The sequence below is a fragment of the Elgaria multicarinata genome, chromosome 5, assembly GCF_023053635.1.
Source record: "Elgaria multicarinata webbii isolate HBS135686 ecotype San Diego chromosome 5, rElgMul1.1.pri, whole genome shotgun sequence".
NCBI lineage: Eukaryota > Metazoa > Chordata > Lepidosauria > Squamata > Anguidae > Elgaria > Elgaria multicarinata.
This window is the reverse complement of record NC_086175.1, coordinates 73258255-73279921: the sequence shown is the minus strand read 5'-3', so window position 1 is coordinate 73279921 and position 21667 is coordinate 73258255. Positions and strand designations below refer to the sequence as shown.

General features: G+C 39.1%; 1 protein-coding gene across 2 annotated transcripts in view; it reads left to right on the top strand.

Moving 5' to 3' along the window:
• DOP1B (DOP1 leucine zipper like protein B) overlaps positions 1-21667 on the top strand; it is a 67091-nt gene that overhangs the window by 21775 nt on the left and 23649 nt on the right. For both annotated transcript variants that reach the window (XM_063126657.1, XM_063126658.1), the window contains exons 7-19: positions 665-788; positions 3738-3847; positions 4292-4406; positions 6521-6641; positions 9036-9155; positions 10333-10438; positions 10873-11064; positions 12808-13498; positions 14492-14763; positions 16764-16916; positions 17922-18022; positions 18505-18695; positions 19830-21456. In XM_063126657.1, coding sequence (XP_062982727.1) covers positions 665-788; positions 3738-3847; positions 4292-4406; positions 6521-6641; positions 9036-9155; positions 10333-10438; positions 10873-11064; positions 12808-13498; positions 14492-14763; positions 16764-16916; positions 17922-18022; positions 18505-18695; positions 19830-21456 — 3923 coding nt within the window. The remainder of the gene's footprint in view (positions 1-664; positions 789-3737; positions 3848-4291; positions 4407-6520; positions 6642-9035; positions 9156-10332; positions 10439-10872; positions 11065-12807; positions 13499-14491; positions 14764-16763; positions 16917-17921; positions 18023-18504; positions 18696-19829; positions 21457-21667) is intronic.

Sequence of the window (21667 nt, the reverse complement as noted above, 5' to 3'; positions counted from 1 at the left end):
GAGCCTATTATTTATATTTGATCTAATTAGCACTACTCTTACTTGCATTAATTGCATCAGTGGTGCATTTCTTCTCTTTGGTTATCCCTCTTTGTTCCAGTATTAATCTTTATATATTTCCTGTACATACAAGTGAATCTAGGATTGTTTGTTTTTAAATATCCCCCCCCCCAAAAAAAAACCTTCACACGTATCAAACAAACCCGTGGTCTGAATATGTATGCTCTAGCTTCAATTGTTTAAAAGGGGAGGATACAAAATAGCAGATCAACAGCTCACTACTATACCTAATGCCTGAAACAGTAATTTGCTTTACCTACACATAATTAAATTTACTATTGAGTAGGCCCATGCATAAAGGAAACAGATGGCAAATGGCAATGTTCTTTTCCCTCTGCAATGTCTAGTTGGGAATGTTTAATAGATATTAACTACTAATTTTTCCTTCAAGGAAAACCAAGATAGAGAACACATTAAGGGCAGCCAGGGATACATGTTACCATGATTTTGTCAAGACATGAATGAATTACAGTAATGAAGTGAGAGGATTCTTTTGTTAATATTTAATTGCCTTAGTGGTTTTGCTTCTATATTCCCTATCTTGTTTTTGTTTAAGGAAGCTTACCTGCAACTGACTTGTCCTTTTTTTCCCTTTTTTTTTTAGGATCCCAATGAAAGTGCCATTCCACTATCTAGGTCTGATGTTGTCCATCTTCTCTCAGCAGCTGCACAGACTCTCTTAAGAAGAGATATGTCATTAAACAGAAGGTTATATGCATGGTTACTAGGTACTGTACAAATTATAGTCACATCTTTAAAGTGCTGCAGATTTTATCTGAGTTAATGGACAGCCTATTCTGTAATGAAATACCTTTGCAAAGTGTTTGTCATATGTCACAATATTAAATTAATGCACTGTCAGCCTCAAACAGTAGTATGTAATACACTGCTGATAGAATTGCTTTTTGCAACTAATGTAGAAAGATGCCCCAACAGTATGTTCACCCCAAAAAAAAAATCTCTGTGTGTAAGGGCTTCCTCAGTTACTTCAATGGACAGGGAGTACCACGTGAATAGCCCCCTGTGTGAACCTAGCTGTACTCTAGTGCCATACATGGAGCAGCTTGTTTACACAATAATTCTATTGGGACAATGGAACTTTACTCCAGGAGTACCAAGTATAAAACCATAAATGAAGTCTTACGTCTACTATGTTAGGAATTGTTCTCTGAAATATCAAATAAGGTGTAGCAGAACTGGGTAACTGACCATTCAATTCATAAGTGATTTGGGGTATTTTTAGTCTGGCTTCAGGCACATTTTGCAACTAATTATGATGAAATCATTTGCTTTACTGATAAGAACAAAGTTAAGGACAATGAAATGTACAAAATTTAATACAAAACAGATAAATTAAAAATAACAGTATTTTTACATAGGAGCACTTGTGGTTCCAAATTTTACATCCAATGAATTACTAAAAATGCACTGTCTTTCAAGTGGCCGGACACACTTCGTCCAGAAAGTCTTCTTCTGTGGCCAAATATCTGGCATATAAAGACATGGAAATACAAACAGTATTCATTAATGCCTTAGAAGGAGAAATGGAAGAAAATGTTTGTATATACAACACATAATCTTTACACCTACCTAGGCTTGTATGCACAGGGGAAAATGATCAAATGGGGCAGACTGCTTTATATCATTCTCAAGTAAAATCATCAGTATACATACTGAGATACATATTAAAAATTCCAATTATAACATTACTATTTTAGTGTGTACACACATATAGATAAACAAGTAAAGACTACTTACAGTAAAACGTTTCAATTCTAGTCAAGCCTCAACTGTAGCATACTGTATAACAAAGAAGTCATAGGATAAGGAGTCTCAAAGGAAACTCAGTTTATATGATCAGTCAGCCTAGTAATAATCATTAACTCCATATAAACCATTGTCCTTAACTTTGTTCTTATCATTCATTTGCATTCTGTTAAGGCAAGAACCTTTTTGTGTACCTGCTTTCCACGTGAAAGTCCCAAATTCAATCTCTCACCTATCCAAGTAGTACTGGGAAGGACTCCATAATGAAATAGCAAGTCTGAAACCCTTGAGAGCAGGTGCCACACAATATAGACTTGATGGAGCTGGTTATTTCACTCAATATAGGGCATCATCCTATGAATACTCTTCCTACATACATATTGCTTCTATTTAAGAGGAAAGGGGTTTCCATCATTACGTGACATTTTCATACCATAATCAGAAAATCTGACTTTTTGTTCAGGACGAGTAGGCATTCACATGAAACTGTACATACAGTATAATTGTTTGTTTTTTTCTGATGTGGAATATCAGAAAGTGTTATTATTCTAACACAACATAGAATAATAACACTTGTGTTGGTGGCTCTACATTGTCTTAAATCCAAGAATTCAATTTTAGACAGATCGTGAATTTTGTATTGTTTAGTTTTAAATGCATTAAATGTTCTTGGGGCTGTTGGGGCTGTTTTATCTATTCCTGTATATTTGATAGTGTGTTCTGTTCTGTGCTATCTCCAGTATTCGAGGCAGTAAGCCTGTGTGCACCAGTTGCTGGGGAATATGGGTGGGAGGGTGCTGTTGCACCATGTGCTGCTTGTTCATCCCTGGCCGATGGCTGGTTGGCCGCTGTGTGAACAGAGTGCTGGACTAGATGGACCCTTGGTCTGATCCAGCAGGGCGCTTCTTATGTTCTTATATATTGTATTGTGTATTACATTTTAACTGCTTTCATTTTAGTCTTTTTATTGTTCTAATCCATCCAGCGAATGTTGTTTCTTGGGAAGATTAAAAATACAGTAAATAAATACCTGAGAGGTGGAAGGAAGAAACTGACTCTAATCTCATTAACCTGCTTACATATGAGTTTGCTTCCGATCGTAACGATAGTCATCTAGTGCTCTACTACCAAAGTTTTCTGCCCTATGTAATCACTGTTAAGTCTGAATATCTGACTTCTATATGTTTTGAAACAACTGGCAGGCATCTATCTGAAATGTTAATCTCTGTTCAAGTATCTGACTCAGGAGGGCGAGTCTACTATAAATTGTTGTGTGCATTAGAACCCCGAGTGATACTTGCAATTCTTTCTTGATGGTGTCTATGCTAATAAACATGATATTCATATAATTTGTATAGCTCACAGGAAGCTAGCTCACATTGGACCTGTTTAATAGCAGGTCACATTATGGGTTTCCATCCCTTCCAGTATAAAACAAGGCATGTATGTGATGCTAGAGAAGATCAGAAAAAAAGTGGTCATGCTCTGTTTGCTTTTTATAGGTGAGTCCTCCTGCCAAATGGAGCAAAGGAGTAATATCCAAATGTACTAGAGTAAATCAACGCGTGTGCAACGTAACTAGCACTTAGGGAAAAGCAGTGGCAAATTGCCGCTTATTTCCATTGCCTGGCAAGTGCTTGTTCCATTGTGCAAGCGTTGCTTTATGCTGGCGCAGTGCAATTCGTGCTAACACTGGAGCATGGTTGGATACTACCCAAGGATTCTAATTCCACAATTTACATAGCTGACACAACTATGATGGCAAGGAGTGCTGCTAAGGTCTCAAGAGGGAAAAAGTTGTTCAACCTTTGCCATAATTTCTTGTGCCATTAATTTGAAAACATGTATTACGTTCATATAAAATATAAACTACTTTCATATGTTCTGTATTTATTATGTTTAATTTTTAGGTTCTGATATCAAAGGAGGTACCATGGTACCAGATTCGTCTATTTCTATGTCTTCAGAAGACCATGCCCTCTATTTTTTTGGAAAATATTCCAAAGATCTTTTAGTTGAGGTAAGTGTGTAATATTCTTTAAAGAATACAACCTGTATTGGGATAAATTCTCTGGTAACTGCTCAAGCTACATTAATGAAGTTTTCAAGATCTTGGTTGATGTAGTATAACTCAGTCCTTATGACAGGTCAGTTGCATTTCCCTAAAAAAAAACAACCCAGTGCACCAACAGACTAGACATCACTGGACTACACTGCAGGAGTGCCATATACTACTCTCTCTTCTGCTTAGCAATATGGGCATAAAACAATGGCTGATATATTGCTTCTTCAGCTACAGTGCCCACTTCCACCTACAATACACACACAGCATGTGGCAGAGTGGTTTTTTTTAATGTTTTCAACTCAATAAATAAAATAAATTGCTTTCTACGGGCAGTAATCACTGCTTCACAGGAGTAGACCAAAAAGGACTCTGTATCAATATTTTCATGTTGTTTAACAGGGATTGATTGAAATACTACATCAGAAACTTGCAGAATCTGATTTGGAGGAACAGCATCATGCATATTTGAAACCATTCCGCATTCTCATAAGCCTACTTGACAAACCTGAAATAGGTAAGAGAGAAGTTTCTAAAGAGAACAGATACATAAGAATGCCAGGCTACAGTGTGGTGGGTACATTGACTTGGTCCACATGTAATGACTAACTATGGGTTAAACAACCCATAGTTACTCAGGGTCAAACCAGAGGGAGTGTGCTGCCTCTTGTGCACTCATCATTTCTGCTTTACATCCACTTTTGTAAACAACCTAGGAATGTCCATTCCTGGATTGTCCATTGTGATGTGCAAACCCAGGACTCTGGATTGTTGAGGGAGGAATCACACATAATTTTAACCGAACAACAAAAGATGTGTTCAAACTATGGATTGTTTGTCCCTCAAAAATCAGAGTTCTGGGTTTGGATGTCACATCAAACAACCCATGGTTGGAGCGTTCCTGGCTTGTCAGATAAAGAGCATGCAAAGCGGAAGCAGCGAGTGCACAGGAGGCAGCTCTCTTGCTCTGGCATGATCCTGACTAACTATGGGTTGTTGTTAACAATGAATTTACAACAGGGGTTGACGTCCCTTCCAACTCTGTGATTGTGTGAGTCCTGATAAAACATTCTGTCCGGATCACTAGCCATGTGCTTCAGTATGCCTAAAAGATATGTAGTGAGTGCTTTATTAGTGAACGGACCTTTCTTTTGTCTGCATCGGTTTTATGGCCACGGCTGTCTTCATAATAGTTTATTGAATGGTTTTAGCACTGGATTATGTCTTCAATGCCTGCCAGCTTTAGCTGCTTTGTTACTTCTTGTGGCTGTCTCCAGTAGTTCTCTACACAATTAAAGAAATTGCTGAGCTCATCTTGCATTTGCAGAGTCTGTTGTGGCTTAACTGTAAGGTGCTTCATAATCCTGCTTTTTACCCTTCTCTCTAATGAAACAGGGAAGTGGATCTCATTGGTAAAAGTGAGATGCCGATTCTTCACTCCTAAAAGCCTGCCATATATCACCCTAGAAAAATGCTTATTTCATGCACCAGAGCAATGTTTTAGTTAAAAGAGAACCTCAGTCAACATCTTGATTTTTAGTATAGTTGAACTTCTGATAAAATCTTGCTTGGTGTATATTCTTTAGCAAGCAAGTTTTTCTCTCCGTTTTTAAAAAACATATCTGGAAGAAAATAGTTTAAAGTTTAATGAAGATGTCATCCACTGGTGTTTTCATAGCCTGACTAGATTTTGTAGGGTTGTTGTTTTTTCTTAAGGATGACCATGGCTACCTTTTGAATTACCTGCTTTGAAGGAAATGCTCAAAGATGTGAACATTTTCAAGCACATCAGTCTCATTTCACCTTTACATGAAAATGCATATTATAGTAGTCCAGATTTTTTTGTGCTTCCAATGCTTCCTGTTCCTTTTTTCTCCTTTACAAATTCTCAAATTGTGACATGATTTTGTAAGCAATTAACTTGCATAGCACTATACAAACAAGCAAAGGCACATATTTATCATTTCACTCCTTCAGTCTTCATGAATGCAGCAGGAGCTTTTTTATGATGTTAAATAGAAATAGGTAACTTGGCTGCTTCTGTGTTTGGACTCTGGGTGCCAGTGGAGTGATGCTGGAAAATGGGTGCCATGGGAATGGAGGGAGGTATTATAGTGGGTGAAAGTCTGTAGTGGATCATATTAATAGTTGCAGTGACCAGGAAAAAACACCAGATGTTTCTAAAGCAATTACAGCACACCTTTCTGATGTATAACACTGAAGAATCTTTATGTAGTTAAAATAAAGTTCCAGAGCAATTGTTTATCTGAAGAAAAAAAAACAATCTGGCAGCTTAAAGGTGAAGTAGTTTATTACTATGCGCATTTTAGGCAAGACCCTCCATCAGCTGATAAATGAATCGAGACCTTTCTCATTGAAGTAACAAAGAGTGTAAAACTGAGCAATACAGAACATTGAAGTTTTGCAGTGCAAATTCTGATCACTTTATCCAGTTCTTAATCACACCAGTGAAACTCAAATAATGCTTGAAAATTATCTGCGTAATACATGGAACCACTATCTTGGGTTTATATTCCCTGTACTCAAATTCTGAAATAAAATCTTAGCGTAAGATTTTGCACTAAATCAGACTTTAATCACTGTATTAATTTAATTTTCCTTTTATTGCAGGGCCACCAGTTGTTGCTGATTTGTTTCTTGAAGTGATTAGAGCGTTCTACAGTTATTGCAAGGATGCACTGGGTACTGATCTTAAACTTAGCTATAGTCAAACTGGTAATACACTTACAAGGTAAACCATTAGTCGTTTATGTTCAAATGATTATTCATTTTACTAGATAAATAAAATATGTATCTTCATTATTTGTGTTTATGGATATCTGTCTGCTGATTTTCAGCTGATCAAAATTATTATGTTACTAACCAGTATTCTCCACTTTTGAGTGCCAAGATCTTGTGCATTTACTTGAAAGTAAATTCTTCTTGGTCCTGAACTGCTCTTGGCCCCATTCCTAACTAATGACATGCTTTTACTGATGTCATGGGAAAGATTTTCTCCTGGACCTCTGTTAGATCATCAGCTCATCTGAGCTAGAAGAGTCCCTTGGAAACATAGTTCCAATGCATCCTATGGCCTGCTATGGTCATCGAGATTCAAGGAAACTATATTTATTATGGAGTTCTGTGGCCTGGATGCTGTTGTAAGCATGTGCAGCAGCAATCAAAGAGATATATAGTTCCCCAGAATTTATTAGATTTCTTCAGTGACCAATGACTTCTTAAACCTTGAATGCTGCTGTAGCAGCACTAGCTCAGTAATGGAGGCCCCATAAGTCTGTCCTAAATATCAGAAGAAGAATGGGCTTGAAGTCTCACTTTAATTTTTGAACTCCTAGTTCCAAACTTTGGCACCATCACATCTGAAAATGGATTCATTTGATGTTTTTCTTGCTAAAGTTACGTTTTCCACCCTTTATTTATTTATTGATTTATTACATTTTTATACCGCCCAATAGCTGAAGCTCTCTGGGCGGTTCACAAAAATTAAAACCATAATAAAACAACCAACAGGTTAAAAGCACAAATACAAAATACAGTATAAAAAGCACAACCAGGATAAAACCACGCAGCAAAATTGATATAAGATTAAAATACATAGTTAGAACAGTAAAATTTAAATTTAAGTTAAAATTAAGTGTTAAAATACTGAGAGAATAAAAAGGTCTTCAGTTGGCGACGAAAAGTGTACAGTGTAGGCGCGCCAGGCGGACCTCTCTGGGGAGCTTATTTCACAACCGGGGTGCCACAGCGGAGAAAGCTCTCCTCCTAGTAGCCACCTGCCTCACTTCCTTTGGCAGGGGCTCACGGAGAAGGGCCCCTGTAGATGATCTTAAGGTCCGGGCAGGTACATATGGGAGGAGGCGTTCCTTCAAATAACCTGGCCCCAAACCGTTTAGGGCTTTGAATATTAATACCAGCACTTTGAATCGGGCCCGGACCTGGACTGGCAGCCAATGAAGGACTGGCGTAATGTGATCTCGCCGGCCAGTCCCTGTTAGTAAACGGGCTGCCCTGTTTTGTACCAGCTGAAGCTTCTGGACCATTTTCAAAGGCAGCCCCACATATAACGCATTGCAGTAATCCAAACGAGAGGTTATCAGAGCATGGATAACTGTAGCTAGCTATCTCTGTCCAGATAAGGGCGTAGTTGGTATATCAACCTAAGCTGATAAAAGGTGCTCTTTGCCACTGAGTTCACCTGTGTCTCAAGTTACAGTTCCGGATCCAAGAGCACCCCCAAACTACAGATCCAATCCTTTAGGGAGAGTGCAACCCCGTCCAGGACAGGGCAAGCATCACCTCGCCGGACAGATGAACCACCCGCTAACAGTACCTCCGTCTTGTCTGGATTGAGTCGCAGTTTGTTAGCCCTCATCCAGTCCATTACCATGCCCAGGCACTGGTTCAGAACAGTCACTGCCTCACCTAGGTTTGATGAAAAGGAAAGGTAGAGCTGGGTATCATCTGCATATTGATGACACCTCAGTCCACATCTCCGGATAACCTCCCCCAGCGGCTTCATGTATATGTTAAACAGCATAGGGGATAAGATAGAGCCCTGTGGAACCCCATGGCTTAGGAGCCACGGCACAGAGCAATAATCCCCCAGCATCACCTTCTGGAATCGGCCATCCAAGTAGGAGCGGAACCCCTGCAACGCAGTACCTCCAACTCCCAGCTCAGACAACCTATCCAGAAGGATACCATGGTCGATGGTATCGAAAGCCGCTGAGAGGTCCAGGAGAACCAACAGGGTCACACTCCCCCTGTCTCTCTCCCGACAGAGGTCATCCCACAGGGCGACCAAGGCAGTGACTGAAACCCAATTGAAATGGATCTAGATAATCCGTTTCATTCAAGAGTACCTGGAGTTGTCCTGCAACCACCCGCTCAAGCACCTTGCCCAGGAAAGGGATATTAGACCCGGGAGCAAGCTGATAAGGCCGCCAGGAATCTATCCCCTCTTCTCCTCATCTGGCCTGTTCCTCCCCTAGCACCATACCTCCCCCTACCCATGACCACAGTTATGGGTCACAATATTTACAATATGGGTTGATTATTTACTCTTATAGCACTGCTTAATAGTTAAAAATATATGTGTTGTATGGTTACTCTTTTGTTTTAGTGCAATCAAAGAAAACAAGAATGCATCTGAGATAGTTAAAACAGTTAATCTGCTGATCACCTCCTTAAGCACAGATTTTCTCTGGGATTATATGACCAGATGTTTCGAAGACTGCTTCAGGTAGCTATACATTTTATACTGGTGCTTTACAGAGATGGATTTGAATTGAAGGAGACTGAAGTCTGATGAATTAGGAGGGCAAAATTAAATTAACACTTGGGTGCTTGCTTCACTTTCTTTTTTAACTGAAGAGGCTTTCTTCATAAACAAATGTGATCTTTCATTTTTTAGTTTTCATAATTTTCAGAGGGTTTTTTAATTCTGTATTTGTTAATTTGTCCTGTTTGTATGGATAAAAGTTACCTCAGAGATAGGTACCTTGATCCTGAAGGGTGGGAGACTAAGAAAAAACAGATCTTCTGCCTCTAGCCTGCTCTCCCCTAAAATTAAAGTGAAGGCATGCCTGATATTAAAATGCATAATTTGCATAAAATATATTCACATTTACATGTAAACAGGATTTTTGAAGGATATGGATTGGGTGGTACATGAATACTGCTGTCATATTTACTCCACTTGATAGTCCTATCAAAGTCCCTTTCCTCCAAAAGTCTATACTTGCTGTTTACCACAGATACCCAGTTACATGGCATGACCTTGTGTATGAGATCCTTCCAGCCTATACTTCTGAACTTGTTATTTATAACTGTGGTACTTAGAGATTTTTAATGATAGCTGAAATTTTCAGGATGCTCAAATCTGCCAGATTCTACGGTTGCTTGGGAGTCCCTCAGCCCTTCCTATAATAGTGAATGTTACAATTGGTTTGGGGTGGAAGGAAAACTGTATGGAAAAATACCTTGTTGATCTTTGATTAGCTAGTTGAAATAAATGCAAAAGTGTCTACTATCATCCCAGCAGAATTCAAATATCAGCTGAAAGCCCATATTTGCCTACCTCCCATGTTTTGTTAACTGCATTGAACATCCAGAGTATACTATTCCTAGAAATTAGTGTCACATTTATCTATCCAGCAATTACATTGTCTGGACTAGAAAATATCTAGAAAGGTTTATTTTTAAGACTGGTCTAGTTTTGGGAATGAAAAAAAATGTAGCTTTCTTTGGAGGAACTTAATGTCAGTTCTAGTTCTAAACTGCCTACATTCTGCTGTATTGTATATTCTTGTATTATTTTTAGCTGTATTTCTACTAAAAGTGGGAAGCAATATAAAATGATCAATATAGTCAATTACTGGTAAAAGATTTCTCAAACATGCTTTCTCTTCCATTGGCAGAAACACATCTGTGCAGACACAACTTCTGACTAAGAATGTTGTCAATGTTGCAGCAGTTTCAGAACTCTGCACACTATTGGTATTTCTTCTAGATGTGATACCATTGGTAAGTGAATGTTTTTAGTTTTGCGTCTAGAGCCATCCCCCCCCAAAAAAAAATCCCCAAAAAAACACACATTTTTATTTGAGTTGCCTTATTGTTGAACGTCACACATTTATAAAGAGATATGGGAAAGGCTTTGCTCATCTTATCACACATTTATGGGGAGATTTTGTACTAGGAAATTGGCATTTTTTAAATAAACACCTAGAACTTCAGTTGGAATTTCCTAGAAACTTGTTTTTATATCCTGATTGATACTGCCTAACTTTATCTAAGCTAGGCCATGTTTTTTTAATCATTATTTGGGCTAAAGTAAAGCAACTTCTATAGAGTCTCTCTAATTCAGGGAAATCTGTCTTTAAAAGTACATAGGAATTAATTTCTAAATGAAATGTGCCACACCCTTATTATTTGAAATGCCTTCTTTTTTTTTGTAGGAACTTTATTCCGAAGTGCAGTCTCTGTATCTGCCACAGATGCTCAGCTGCATGGTGCAGTCTCTCCTTGAAAACATGGAAACTCTTAGTTTACCAGAGCTCACCCATGCCTTACGGACATGCTTCAAAGTGCTTAGCAAAGTGCAGATGCCTCCTGCCTACCTAAGTACTGAAACAGGAAGCTCAGACACTGTACGTATTAAAACGTGTGTTATAACTAATGTTTGACATGTTTTGTAAATGGACTCATCAGATCTTTAATGTGTTGATTTATTGAGGCTACTCTGTAGTTCTTGTGCTGTAATGGAACACTTCACACTAGTTTGTTTGTTTTTCCTTCTTAAAATTAAATTGGATATCAGTACTGTTTTGTTCAAAGGCATGTCATTTTTGTAAACTGCCCAGAGAGCTTCAGTGACTGGGCAGTATAAAAATGTAGTAAATAAATAATAAATAAATACTTCTTGTGAGGTGTAAATAGTTATGTAAATGTTGAATATGACTTGATGTGCTTTTAGGCTGATGCTTGTGGAAACTTTTTATTCAGCCTCATACATTATAAGAGGTAATTCGTATTCCAACCCAGGATTTAGGCTATAATAATATTCTGGTATCTGGGAAATTACAATGTACATTGGACTGCTTAATAAAGTGTCCTAAATGTAGGTAATGAGCTTGCCTCAGAAAACACATTTCACTTGCTAATTGCCTTCTGGCGCAGCAAGATGTTTTTCATTTGAAAATATTTTTCATACTTGTTCCCAAATAAATGTGTCTAGGGGCTATAACGATTAGTGTCAGATTCTTCTTGTTTCCAGCTATTTTCTTTGTCAGTGGTCTCGTAAATGAAGAGAATTTACTTCAGAGTTAGAAAATAGATGGAAACAAACTGAGCCAGGTGTTGTGGTAGTGGAATGCCATAGCTGTCTACATATTTTATTATAATGCAGTTTCAATGACACTTACTTCATTATTATGATGATGGTGGCCTAATATACATATCCTTTTCCCCCCATACTTCACCACTTTCTGGGCCAAACTAGATGTGACATTTGTCATGTAGTTTGGCATTGCACAGCCGTTTGTTTGTTTTAAATAACCAGTGCAGGGGACATAAGCTGGATCAGGACAGTGTGTGGGGAAAGGCAGGCTTTAACCTTTTGCCCCTGCTGCAGTCTCAGTCTGTACCAGTCACATACACGTCACTGCATGCTATTCACAATAGAAAGAACACTCCCACTGGTGTCAGTTGAAACTTTTCTTCCACTTCGGGTAACAGGTGCAGTGGGCAGGGGCATTCTGTCTTTCAAGGAAATGAATGGCTACACTGCACCAAATTACATGACAAATATCACGTCTAGTTTGATCCTCAGACTGATTACTTGATATTCCTGCTGTGTAATACTAGAAGCCTATAGGCTTTAGATTTTGAATAGTAAAATGCTAGACAGATTTAAAATCTATGTCTTCTCTACCAGTCTTGTATTCAACTCATGTATATGTAATGTTCCACTTTATTTTTATTTATTTCATTTAAAATTATTTCTAAGCCACCTTTAAGGGTGGAATCATTGGGTTGGATTCAGCTGGGGCCTTGCGCGCCTGCCCAATCCCTCCGGTCTATGCACGTTCAGCCCCAGTCTGCACATGCCCATGATGTAGTGCTTCTTGAGGGAACCCCTGAAATGAGTGAAAATGATCATTTCTGGAAGGAGCAGGTTGGAAGCACTACATCGCAGCCTCACACAGTTAAGGGCCATGTGCGGCCTTGTGGCCATGCGCACAAGGCCCCAGTTGGACCCAACCAACTGAAGTATTGTTAATTGCAAGGATATCTTAATTAACTCTTGCTGGTGTTGTTTTTAAATGGTGCTATATTAAGTAATCCTCCAAATCCACATTTAGAACCACACATAATTTGTTTAATTATTTCAGAGCCCTGTAAAGGAAGAGATCCAGAAATTGAGTTCAGAATCCAAAGGGCTTCAGAATGAGGAGGACACTCCTTTTCCTCCACTCAAGTCTGAAGACAGCGGTATTGCTCTTAGCGCTTCATCCCCAGAGCTATCCCAGCATTTGATGATGCCTAGGATAATCCCTGAGAAGGATGATGTATGGAAAAAGGGTGGGAGCATGCAGAAGACCTTACACTGCATCCAGGAGTTGGTTGCAAAGTTTGCCAGTAAATACATATTTGGGATTCATTTACAAGATTCTAGTAATGGCAGTGTTCCAACAGCATGCATAAGACAAGGGGACAACAAAGGAAACCATTACAGAGCCACTGGAAATAATGGAAAGAAAAAACACTCGTGGGATTCCAAGCAAATCACTGTGCCTCAGTTTAAGCAGATGCTTTCAGACTTATTTACTGTCCGGGGATCACCATTTAAACAGAAAGGTCTGGAGCCTCCATCTTGTTTGAATGACCTTGGTAGTCAAAGAGGGAAAGAGGAGGAAGAATGGGACATTGACCAAGTCATGCTTGATTTGGGAGATTTAAAAGAGGACTGCAGAGAGGCCTTTGCATCAGTATGCTACCTCTTACTGGATTGTACTACATTCCCCGTCTATCTTTCTGAAGAAGAAACTGAACAGCTCTATTTGTCTCTCTTTCAAGTGCCTGGTAAGAGGAACATTCTTATTGCTCTAGTGTGCAGGAATGCTCCTTTGCAGAAGAATGTGAAATAGTATGTTTTGGGCAAGCAGGAGACTTCCATGAGAACTGTGCACAATGTGTTGTGCACATTTTAACTGTGTTACATGTTAGGCTCTAAATTTGATAGATGTGAGGCAGATTGATGGGTGGCAGATCAAGCAGATATCTAAACTGTATCAATATGCCAGAACACTGGAAGCTGCTTATATTGAGTCAGACCATTGGTCCATCTAGCCCAATACTGTTGACACTGACTGGCAGTTGCTATCCAGGGTTTCAGGCAGGAGTTTTTACTGCCCATCCTGAAATGCTGAGGATCGAACCTGGGATCTTCTGCATGCAAAGCAAGTGCTCTACTACTGAGCTGTGGCCACTCCACAGAAACGGGATGTCCCTAAAAGTGCTAATATTCTTCGCTGCAATCCAGTGCTCACGTAACTGAGTGTAGGTCTCATTGAGCATGGTAATTCTTACATGCATGGGATTGTACTGTTTAGATGTACATTACAAATACGAGGAAACAACGGCATATTCAGGTATGGATGTGAAATCTCTCTAATCTGATCCCATGCACAATTCGTCAATGGCTCTTTCAGATGAAAGATAAGCAGTTGTGGAGGTATTAACATGCTTGGAGGAACCACAAAGTTTGCACTTGTTAAAAAACCTAAGGGGGTAAAATATGCAGAACTTCGCTCAGAGAAGACTAAGCATGCTCAGTAGCTATAGATTCTAGTAGATTCTGTAAATTGGAAAAAAAAATTGGGAAAACTGGTTGTGGGGAGGGGGAGGGGAGGCTGACTAGAACCCTGAAGGGGGGAATACTCCCGCTTGGAGATGAGGATACACTACAACATTTTGTTGCAGCTATTTAATATGGAGACATCACTTTTTAAGAATTTCAAGGAACCAATTATCATTGCAAAAAATGTAGCTAAACTATTTGATTGCTTTCCTCAGGAGGCTGTGAATCCAGTTTACCCCTGTGGCTCAAATCCTTGATGACAATATGTTGCTGTGAAAATGACCGCTACATTCAAAATGTGTCCATCTCTGTACTGCTAGAAGTAATCAACCATTCCCAGTCATTGGCATTGGTTCTTGAAGACAGAATAAAGCGGTATAAAATTCCTGGGCAAAACCCCTTCTTCGGAAGATTGCAGATGGTCACTGTTCCTCCTATTGCTCCTGGAGTTCTAAAACTAATTTCAGAGAAAACAGACTTCTATCAGGTTTTGTACTTGTTTTTCTTTTAATAAAAAATGCATGCAAAGCCATAATATGATGAACTTTCTTCAGAAGCACATTATCTGTAGGACTGATACATTTGTCCTATTTACCAGCATTGTCATTATCTTTCTGACTGAATAATGTTTCTTGTTACTATCTAGCTGTTGAAATATTCTGTCCTCAAACCTGCTAAACCCAACTAAAACACAGCTAAGCTACTAGAGCAGCAGTAGTAGTAGTGGTGCCATAGGTACAGTGAACAGTACCAAACTCTATCCAGGATGCTCTCTACCACCTGATGCACTAATATCCCTATTATCATTGAAGATACCTAAGCATCCCAGTGGGCAGCAAGGAAAACAGAGAGCCATTGCAGCTATCTGAGAAAGAAAATAGAAACAGTACAGTTGACGCCATATTCCCTTGCCCATGTTATTTCTGAAAAGCCCTTCCAAAACTTAAAGAACCTCCTCTGTAACCATAGGGCTCATCTACACCAAGCAGGATATTCCACTATGAAAGCAGTATATAAAAGGCAGGAGCCACACTACTGCTTTATAATGGTATGAAGTGCACTGACAATTGTTGGAGCCATGTACACATGCCATATACCACTTTCATGCCACTTTCATAGTGTTATATCCTGCTTGGTGTAGATGTGTCTTGAGCCCCAACAGTTGTCAGTGCACTTCAGTACCCACTATAAAGCAGTAGTGTAGATCCTGCAGTGCACTTCAATACCGCTATAAAGCAGTAGTGTGGCTCCTGCCTTTTATATACCGCTTTCATAGTGGAATATCCTGCTTGATGTAGATGAGCCCATAGTAACAAAATTTGTTAACAATGTACATGCATATGCACACACACAAGTATATATCACTACCCTCTTTACCTGCTGCTGCTTCAGCAAGCAGGCACTGGGCCCTACTTCCCCTTGCAGAGACTGTTAGAACTACCTGCCCTATGAGTAGGAGAGGAAGAAGTAAACTGTCACTGTCACTTCAATTAGGTTATATTTCAGTGTTCTAAAGTTATATATCATCCCACCTTCCCTATTTCTTATTCCTGTGCATCATTTATAAACCTGACGGTAGGGACTGTCATGCAACTCATCTTTGAAAGGCACTCTGGAAGCCTTTTTGGCCAAAGGTTGGGGTATAAATGCTGTAAATAAATACACAAATATATACATGAATCTATAACCCTTATATCCATTGGTGGCTTTGCCTTGGCAGAAAGCACTTCCATTATTTTATTTACTCTTATTTATTAATATTTATATACCACCTTATCTGCTAAAAAGCCATTGTGGCAGTGTGCAACAATTTAAAACAATAAAATGGTAACACAATGAAATCAAGAACATTAAAACCCAGAAAAATAATTTTAAAAATTGAAAAAGGCTAAATGAAAAAGATTCATCTTTGCACCCTTTCTTAAAGGTCCAAGAGAGGGGGCCCCAATTGTAGAGAACGCATTCCATATCCTAAAGCCAACACAAAACTATTTCCATCAATTTCCCCCTACCTGTGCGCCATATCTCGTTCTTTTCAGGGTTCCCAACCCTCAGGAGAAGCTTTTCAAGGGCAGGAAGGGTATAAACAATTTAAGTGAGATGTGTGGATTGGTGAAAATTGCACAAATCTGACTTTTATGAGTGGAAGTGCTTTCTGCCAAGGCAAAGCCACCATAGGAAAATATATCAGTAAATTCCGATCTCTGAATTTCCCGTTAAAAATCTGCTGTCCAATGGTATTTATCTCTCAAATTATTCCACTAGCTGCTTTAAAATGAATTTGCATTAAGTTAATCTGAAATGTAAATGTTAATATTTGCTGCATGGCCTAATTTGACTCAAAGATGGTGTCTGTTTTCATCTTTTTTGCATGTATAAAATGGTACTGTGTGACGGTAGAAAAACATGAAATATTTTCAGTAATACAAAGCTTCTTTTATTCTGTATTGAACCTGCCTGTTCATTTGATTTTTAAATTCACTACAGAGAGTTGCTCAGGTGCTTTGGGATCAGCTGAACAAAGAGACAAGAGAGCATCACAATACATGTGTAGAGCTGTTCTACCGTCTGCATTGTCTGGCTCCATCGGCTAATATTTGTGAAGACATTATCTGCCTTGCATTACTAGATCATGATAAAGTAAGGCTTATTGTTCTGAGACCAGTGCGTTATTAAGGGTTGAACAGTCTAATGGTGTATACGGATTGTTGGGAGCCCACCTTCACAGTCCTGCTATTCATTGTCCGTGTACTTGGACATAAGCCCTTTTGTGTCCCATAGGGTGTACTTACTAGTAAGAATGCTGAGGCTTGTAGTCCTGTATATCCACTTATAGTCCTGTATACCCTCCCAGAGTGATTTATAATAGTCTCTGCTTTTTAAAGCTTCAATTCGATCTCATTCCTTCCCATAGTTTGAGGGATTACTCAACAAATAATCATAGGTGCCTAGTATTGAGTTCCACTAAATTTTATAACAGTAAGGTGTGTGTTTTTAAATGGTTTATTCCCATGATGATTGACATTTGCCAAACTCTATCCTTTTAAAAATGTCTTTAGCTGCATAACTAAACAAACAAACAAGCCAATTTGCTTTCTCTTTTGGACCTGTGACTGTTATTCAGTAGTGATATAATGGCAGAAATCTTTCACCTTACCCAACATAGACTACCATAGCTCTGGACTGAAATCATCTTTGCAGAAATTCAATATTTTGTTTAACTTTGCGTTGCTTTTATGGCGATGTTTGAGCAACCTTTACTCAATCCATAGATGATATCTTACACCTTCTGCTGGGCTTTGAAATAAGAGTAGACTGCAGTTACCTGGATAATTAGAAAACAACCAGCCCGCTTTCTAGCAATAAAAAGTACTTATTTTTCCAGAGATGAAGAAACTTCATATTCACAATCATCTTTCAGATCAGCACTTTCCAGCCAGATTATATTTCTCAAATTAGAAGAAACTAACTTGCTCTGAATACTACCACTTTACCTGAGGACAAGCTGCAAGTTCAGCAAACTATTTTTGTCTTCCATAATTATCAATAGATGGAGCTTGCAATGATAACTTGGAAATCTTTTAACTATATTCTGCTGTATTATGTACTTTTGTTCTTAACTGTTTTGGGTTCCTTTCCTGCTAGGGGACAAGACTGGAGGCACTGTTCCGATTCTCTATCATGTGGCATTTGACCAGAGAAATTCAAGGCAGCAGAGTCACTTCCCACAATCGATCTTTTGACAGGTATTGCTATTCATCATTTGTATACTTGATAAACTATATTTATTTTAGTCAATTGAGCTAAAAAGACTTAAGAGTAAAATCTAGTTGTGTCCATCTGCTGAGTGGATTCCTGCTCTCCCCCCCTCCCCAGATCTGCTCCAGAGGGTTGGAGGACCCTCTAAAACAGACTTTGGAGGGGAGAATGTTCTGTTCTTTAATTAGAAGTCTGCTCTAATTGGATGTCACTCAGTATTTTCACATGTCAGGCTTAGCCTTTCCCCCCCACCTGATCTTAGAGGCCATTTCCACACATCCTCTCATATATATGCATATATAGCAGCATTCCTCACTGCCAGTCCTTGAGAGAGATGTGAAAGATGGCAGAAAAGTTTACTATTAATGAGAAAAGTGTCTAAAATTTTATGTTCCTTTTAAACTATGTTCTAATCTTCTACTTCAGCTTTGCTCTTTTGTATTAACACTACTGTAATTTATCCATGCAGGTCCCTGTTTGTTGTATTGGACAGCCTTAATTATTCAGATGGAGCAATTGGTGCTGCAGCACAGGGTTGGTTGATACGAGCACTCTCCCTTAATGATGTTGCACGAATTCTTGAACCTGTTCTTCTGCTTCTGCTTCATCCCAGGACACAACGTACCTCTATTCACTGCATCAAACAGAAAAACTCAGCAGGTAAGATTATATTTAATAAGAGTCCTCTTGGATCAGACTGAGGATCCATCTGTATTTTATGATCCGGGATGAGTTTTTTGGTCACTTTATCTGACGGCCTACCTGACTTTGTTATGAAGCTAATTGTTTTATAGTACCCTTTTTTACAATGTTAGGAGAAAGACATTACTATAAATTTATCATGGGCCCCTCTTTATCTGGATTCCTTTCTTATCAGTAAAGGGTGCCAGTGATCAATTTCCAATGGCCTGGCATTGCTCTTTTTCATCTGGCAATCCTCAGAGATGAGCGCTTTTATTACTTGCAGTTCAGGAGGCCACACAGTGTTGCATTAGCCATTGGAATCCCATGTTTAATTCCAGAATTCTCTTCCATGCATTTGGTTATAGAATTACCTAGATGGTCTAAATATGAAAGATTTGCCTAATCTGCCACATGGGGCAGGATTTCCCTTGCAGAAGCCATGTTGATTCTTCTTTTAGCAAATCTTGTTCTTCTATATCTTATATCTTATGCCTTAATTCTATTTTTTTTAAATTTTTTCCAGCAATTTACCTTGGGTAGATGTTATGTTAACTGGCCTATTATTTCTTAGTTTTTGCTTGGATTATTTTAATAAAGCATTATGTTCAAGAAGTGAAAGTAGTCTCTTATTAACACTAAAGCTGCTGTAGTTCATTAAAAAAATTAGCAACACACTATTTAATATTTTTAAAGTTATTAGATATTTTATCAAGACCATGGTTTTGACTTCTATCCTGAAGGCAGGGTGCAATATAAAAACAAAAGCCCATAATGTTCCTGTGTTATAATCAAATTAAAACATGCAAATAACCACCATGGCATAGTTGAAAAGGAAGAACAACCCTTCCCAATCTTGTGCCCTAGATTGGGGTCTACAACTCCCATCAGCTCCAGACAGCATTGCCAATCAGGGATTGTGGAAGCTCTAGTCTAAAACATCTGGAAGGTCCCAAGTTAGAAAAGCTGAAGAAGAGGGTAACCCACTCTTATGGTCCAAGTTCTATAGTATTCAGATAGTGGGACAGGGATATGGTGGCTGTCTGGAGACATGCTTGTTCATTACTAAATGAGTGGGGTTTTTTTAAAAAAAAATGATTGTGTTTTTTTCAGAAGATATGCATCTCTGGTATAAAAAGAAAAAAGCCTCCTTCCATGAGCCATTGGGAGCTCCTGAGCTACATGAAAGCAGTTCTGAAGAAAGTTTGCCGATGAGCCAGTTTACAGCCGTGGACAGGGAAGCTATATGGGCTGAAGTTGAAAAAGATCCAGAGAAATGTCTGCTAAATAATGAGCTGTCTGTAAATTATCCTTCTCAGTGTGCAGAAACTCCACGAGAATTGGGTGAGGAGGATAACAGTGAACACACAGAGTCTGCTGATACCAGCACTGGGCCTATTGACAGTGATAATACATCATCCTTTTCTCCCTCTCTGGACCAGCAAGATATGAGCAATGAGGAGAACTATAGTGCCTCAACAGATGGCAAAGAAAACATGAAACATGTTGGTTCTTCTAATGTTTATCCTCCTGACAGTTCCAAATCCAGCGCCATGCTAAACCTGGTTCGTGCAGATTCTGAGAAAACTCAGGCATCAGAATCTCTTTCAAGTGATGAGGAGGTGGATTTGGAGCTTCAAGCATTTACCACATCTAGGTTGCTAAAACAGCAGAAGGAAAAGCAGGAGATAGTTGAGGCTCTGTTTAAGCACATTCTTTTGTACTTGCAGCCATACGATTCCAAAAGGGTCCTGTATGCTTTCTCTGTACTTGAAGCAGTGCTCAAAACAAACCCTAGAGAGTTTATTGAAGCTGTGGCCACCACTAGTATGGATACCAGCTCCACAGCACATCTGAATCTCATCTACAATCTTCTAGCTCGCCACCAGGAAGCTCTTGTGGGGCAGAGTTTCTATGGAAAGCTTCAAACTCAGTCACCAACTGTGTGTCCCCATTCGTTACTAATAGAATTGCTAACATACCTCTGTCTGAGTTTCCTGCGCTCCTATTATCCTTGTTACTTAAAGGTGACCCACAAAGATGTGCTTGGCAATAGGGATGTCCAAGTCAAAAGCGTTGAAGTTTTGATCAGAATGATGACCCAGCTGGCTACAATGGCCAAATCAGCAGAGAGCAAGAATATAGAATTTATACACAACTTGCTTGGTAGATGCAAAGTTCAAGAGTTTGTCCTTCTTTCTCTATCTGCATCCATGTATGTTAGTCAAAAATGCTATGAACATATGATGGCTGATAAGACTAATGGTTTCAGTGATGAGTGTGTCCTTGAGGAGAGCCTCATCAACTTTGGTCGTGATCAGATCTGGAGCGAGCACCCTTTACAGATTGAGCTGCTTAAACTTCTGCAAGTGTTGATAGTCTTGGAGCATCATCTTGGACAGACTGAGGAGGAACTGGAGAATCAGCCAGCCCTATCAAAGGAATGGCAAAGGGCTCTTAACTTCCAGGAAGCAATTGGTGCTATGCAGTATGTACATCCACATCCTATAACTTCGCAAGGATTATTTGTGTCTGCTGTAGTCCGAGGCTTGCAGCCTGAGTATGGGTACGGCATGCATCCAGCTTGGGTGAGCTTGGTTGCGTATTCCTTGCCATACTTTGGGAAATCTTTAGGGTGGACAGTAGCACCGTTTATTGTACAGATATGCAAGAACCTGGATGAACTTGTCAAACAATATGAACATGAAACTCTGAAGTTGTCAACGAAAGTGTCTGTAAGGTAAGCAAATGCCTATTCGTTTTTTATGTCCTGCAAATTTAGGTTCTGGTCAGCATATCATTCCTTATTTGCATGTTTTCTTAGAAAATTAATTTTAGAGTATTCTAAATTTTACTCTGGAGGAGGAGGCTGGAGGAACATGGGAAGGTGCCTTTATGCCAGGTGAGACTATTGTCTGTCTAGCGCAGTATTGTCACCTGAAAGTTCCAGC